Source organism: Neophocaena asiaeorientalis, unplaced genomic scaffold, assembly GCF_003031525.2.
Source record: "Neophocaena asiaeorientalis asiaeorientalis breed wild unplaced genomic scaffold, Neophocaena_asiaeorientalis_V1.1 scaffold225, whole genome shotgun sequence".
NCBI classification, from domain to species: Eukaryota; Metazoa; Chordata; class Mammalia; order Artiodactyla; family Phocoenidae; genus Neophocaena; species Neophocaena asiaeorientalis.
In genome coordinates, this window is record NW_020172364.1 from 3,063,844 (window position 1) to 3,068,480 (window position 4,637).

At 45.0% G+C, this 4,637-nt stretch overlaps 1 protein-coding gene across 11 annotated transcripts in view; it reads right to left on the reverse strand.

The window, feature by feature from the left end:
• The window catches only part of ABCC5 (ATP binding cassette subfamily C member 5), an 88,404-nt gene that overhangs the window by 55,421 nt on the left and 28,346 nt on the right, over positions 1-4,637 (reverse strand). For 4 of the 11 annotated variants that reach the window (XR_003006234.1, XM_024767647.1, XM_024767655.1 and 1 more), the window contains one exon: positions 4,447-4,594. Coding sequence is in view for 8 of the 11 variants with exons in the window: in XM_024767647.1 (XP_024623415.1) it covers positions 4,447-4,594 (148 nt within the window). In the remaining 3 variants the exon portion in view is untranslated. Of the gene's footprint in view, positions 1-12; positions 2,045-4,446; positions 4,595-4,637 lie in introns of those variants that run through there. The other 7 variants (XM_024767697.1, XM_024767695.1, XR_003006242.1 and 4 more) reach the window with 7 other exon arrangements.

Here is a 4,637-nt window from a genome sequence, read left to right on the forward strand (position 1 = left end):
TTTTTTTTTGTATTTTTGGATCGTTTCAAACGTGCTTATTTGATAAAAAGGAACAGTGTACCTACAGTTGGACTGGGGAAGAGTGAGAAGTGCATTTGCAAAACATTCCTGAAAATAAACATCGGCAGTTTAATAGTACAGAAGAGAGCAAACAAAGCTGACTATTCAAAATCCAGAGACCCTCCCAAGGGCCCTCCCACACTCCCCGCGCCCTCCCAAAAACAAAAACATGTTACCTCAGGTAGCACATGTCTAACACCACCTGCAGGGAGGGAAGGCAGCAGCCCCCAAGAACCACCGAGTGCCACCTCCAGCTCTGAGGTCCTGCAACGCCGGAGCACACACTCACACGAGGCACATTCAGCAACAGGATTAAATACCAGGAAGTGGGAGGTAATGTACTTTTATTGAAAATGAAAAAAATAAAAAGTACCATCTTCAAAGAGCATCTCACAGACACTGTACAACAGGAGGAGCATTGCGGTAACATACATGGGAACATACAGAGTCGAGTTATACAGGGCTAGCCAGCCAACAGGTCTGGCCTCGACTGTTGTTTTAACTACACACAGTGGAAATTACAGCATAGAACCAATATCTGTTTCCAGAGTCCGGAGTAGCGCATCAAGCTGACAGCACTTAATCGGTTAGGGCTCCTGAAGTTGCAGTTAGCCTGCAATAGAGGAGATTCTCCAGGAATAAAGACCTTGCTGCTAAGGAAAGAGAATTAAAAAAACAAAAAACAAAACTGAAAACTCCCCAGAGAGTTGACTCTGCTTAAAATCACTGGTGCTATTGGTTCACTAGGCTGTGAGGAATGACCTCTGCTCTGGAGGGAATACAAAAATCTAGGCCTCAAGGAAAAACGGGTGGCATCCTTCAGAGTCTTTTCGAGTCCTTGCAGCTAAAGTTGATCTTGCCAAAAATGAAACAAAACAAACCACAGCAAAAGAAAGCCAAATCAATCCCCCTCCCCGAAGGAAGAAAATAAAATTAAGGAGAAACCCATTCACCCATCTACACCGAGCCTTATAGCAAAGGGTACTGTAGCTGGAAACCAGCGCTTGAATGACAGACAAAAATGGAGGCCAGAAGCAATTGTCCTGAAGCAGCTAACGCTGAATTCCAGAACCCAGACTCTCTCTGGGTAAATCGGTATTTCTTGTTTTTCCTGAGAGGAAATTAATATCAGATGTCGACTAGATCCTAAGAGATTCCCACCAATCAGATTTATGTCAAGTCTCAGTAAATAACCTGATCAGATAAATAGGAGATTTCAGATTCCAAGAACTATTGTATCCCATCTCTCCCCTCCCTCAGATTTTTAGGTTTTATATCCATTGCTTGGGTCACCACTGCATACAGCTGGGTTGTTGGTTTACTAGCAAGAAGATTGGCTTCTTTTCCAGTATGCAATCCAAAATGTGGAACTGAGTCACTGAGTGGCAGGGTCAAAACCCCAATTTCCTCACGTGAAGCAACTCAGTAAGATGGCGGTGCAGTAAAGCATTTTCTCACACACCTCGGCACTGACGGAGCAGTCTCCAAAGGAAGGCGTGAAAGGACAGCAGGTTGTAGTTTAGGGTTCCTTCCTTCCCATACCTTTATTGTGCCATTTTTCAGCACCAGGTAATAGCATTAGTACCTCCCAGAGAGGAGGAGCAGAGGGAAGGTGAAAGACAAAATGAATGCTTACACTATGCAAAACTTTCAAAGGGGAGGGAAAAGAGGAAACAGCAGATTAAAGAATTTCCAACACACAGGGGGTTTTTAAAAAACAATTACATTTCAAACCATTTTGTATGGAACAAAGAAAAAAAAAGGTTTTCATGAAAAATCTAACCAAAATTTCGTTTTAAAAGGTTACAAATTAATCATTTAAATTTAAACAAACTGGGAGAAAACTCGAGACTGTCAGCATAGTTGTCTGGCTGTGGAAAGCATTCCCAGTGAATAAACATTACCTTACCTGAACTCTTGGCGAGAGATTCTGCCCAGCTTGCCTCTCTCATTCTGACCGCAGAATACAGCCATCCTGAAAATTCTAAAGAACAGCTTCTGTCACTGGTTCCACTACAGAGACACTCCCCCCAAATCCAGATCCTGACAGCATCAAGCAAGCTGCAGCTGGAGAGAGGTTGGAAGGGTGGGAAACTTACCTCTCTAGAGGCTTTTCACTGTCCTTTCCCCAAAAGGCCCATGAGCAGAGTTAGCATTCACCAAGAGATAGCACTGCAGGAGGGAGCCGTCTCTTGCAGATCTACAGGGCGGATGCTAATTCTTTACACACAAATCATAGGTCAGGCCTGGTCTTTTAAAACTGTTTTAATCCAAGAAGGCCACAAATCACCTCTGCAAGTTTAGCAATTTGGTCACTCATCGTAGGTCAGGACCATACCCTTAGGGATTCTGGCTCTCCATTAACACTATGGTGACCCTTGGACACCGTGCGCAGAGCACTGGTCCACTGGCATCACTGAAACCTTAGATCATCTTGATCATTAATGTCCAGCCCCAGCTGGCCAGCAGTTAAAAAACAAAACAAAACACAGTCACTTGATTGTGTTTTATTTGCTCTGCATATGGCTACCAAGGTTCAGTGAGACCTGAGGGGAGAGTAAAAAAAATATATGGTATCTGGGGAGTCAGATCGTACGTAGATTTCTGTAAGAACAGACTAAGCCAGTTTGAAATCCTTGCCATATTAGAAAATGTGCAAAAATCTAAAATGGATGTTCTTCCAGAGGATTTAAATCCACAGATGGAAGGTATGCTCATTGCTGATACTAATCTCAAACCCGATCCTTCAAATTTCCAATTAGAAAGAAATGTGTCAGAATTAGAGCTCCAAAAAAGAAGTTTTCATTGCTTACAATTTGAAATCTTTTTTTTATTAATTAGAGACACTGTGGATGGGACCATTGCTTTCTTGATTGTTCTAGGGGAAAATCTCCCAAAGTAACACAGGCCTTAAGGTGCTCTTCCTCAAGAGGGTGGAGAAAAGGAAAAGCTGCTGCTGTTTTCCCATTAAAGGAAGGCTCTCAGCTTTCCCTGGCATCTAGAAGAGTTTACTAGAGATTAGTATTCCAGTGTGCTGTGCCTTAAAGGAGAGATAAAGGAATAGGCAGATGCTCAAGTGAGTGACTGTAAGGCCCCCCAAGCTGAACAAGCATAAGAAACTTTCTTTCCCAAGTAAAAAATTAAAGTCCCAACAATCTATGGAATTTGAGGGGGGGGGGAGGTGGGAGGAGCCAATTAAATTCTTGCGTTGGCCGAATGGAATCAAGGAAGCCTGTATACCGTGCTACCCAGCTGCAAGAATTCTTCCAAAGATCAGAGCAGCCACCAGCCCTGTAGTGAAACAATGACAGAAGCTCTTCTTGGGGGAAGCTGGTCCTATGAAAACGTTTGCCATTTTGGTCAGTGACATGATATGCAGTTACATGGTCCCTCTTACTTAAAACTTATACAAAAGTATGTTAGTTGGTCAATTAATAAGAAACCCAATACCAGAAAAGTAGTGTTCTCTGCTCCAGAAAAGAGATCAAAACTTTTAAAAGGCATCAGACATTAAAAACAAAAACAAACGAACAAACAAACAAAAAAACATAACAGAAAAACTGCAAATTAGTTTTACCTAATCACCATGCACCTTAGGCCCATACTTACCAAAACCATGAACCTCCAGCTTACCCACACACAGAAAACGCACAGAATAAGGAGTACTATGGCTCCGATGCCTCAAGGCAAATATGTAGAGAATAGATTTAATCAAAGTCTCAAGTGTAAGGCAGCACAGCAGGTGTAAGGAACAGGTGTCCAGAAAACAGCGTGACCGTCACTCTTCTCCCCTACTCTGCTTCAGCAACACTAGGAAAACCAGGGCTGCAACCCCAACACCTGCCACACGGTTTACACTATAAACCAGAACTTGAAATGGCCTTCAGGTTAGCCTCTAAGAACCTCAACAGTCCTCCAGCTTCCTGAGGGCTCATGTGCCACAGAACCGTCAAACATGTGACAACTCTGCCCCCAGACCTTCAGTGTGTCACCAGCACCAACGCAACAGCCTACGCCACACAACACTGCTCTCGCCTGCTCACGGAACTGTGAGACACCTTTCCCGAACCGGGACTGTCGTTTCGTGTCGATACGCCGCAAAGCAGCGCGGCCCTGGGCAGAGCTGGAGTCATTCAGCTTCACCCCCACCCCAGGGAAGCAAGCCAGGTCCACTTCTCCTCTGGCAACGCGGCCCCCTCCTCCTTCCAGTTCTCACAAACCACCATTCACCCCAACATCAACTGCGCCCTTGCAACAGACCTGGAGACATCTCTAAGGCTGCTAACTAGCCCAAAGGTGAGGGCAACCCCTGCAACAGAACAAGAAGGTTACAGCTGGCCATGGCTGGGGCCCTGGAGACTGTTAGGAAGGATGGTTAGGACTTACTGGTCCACTGAAGCCAGCCAGCTGCGTGATCATCAGGCACACGATGGAGAGGATGAGCCTGGTACGGCAGAAGGTCCACACAACCCTCCGGAGGGAAGCATCGTCTGGCCCAACTTCATGCAGCTCTTCTTGCCACAGTCTCTCTAGTCTTAACAAGGGCACATGTCCTCCGTCACACATCTCCCCAGGGA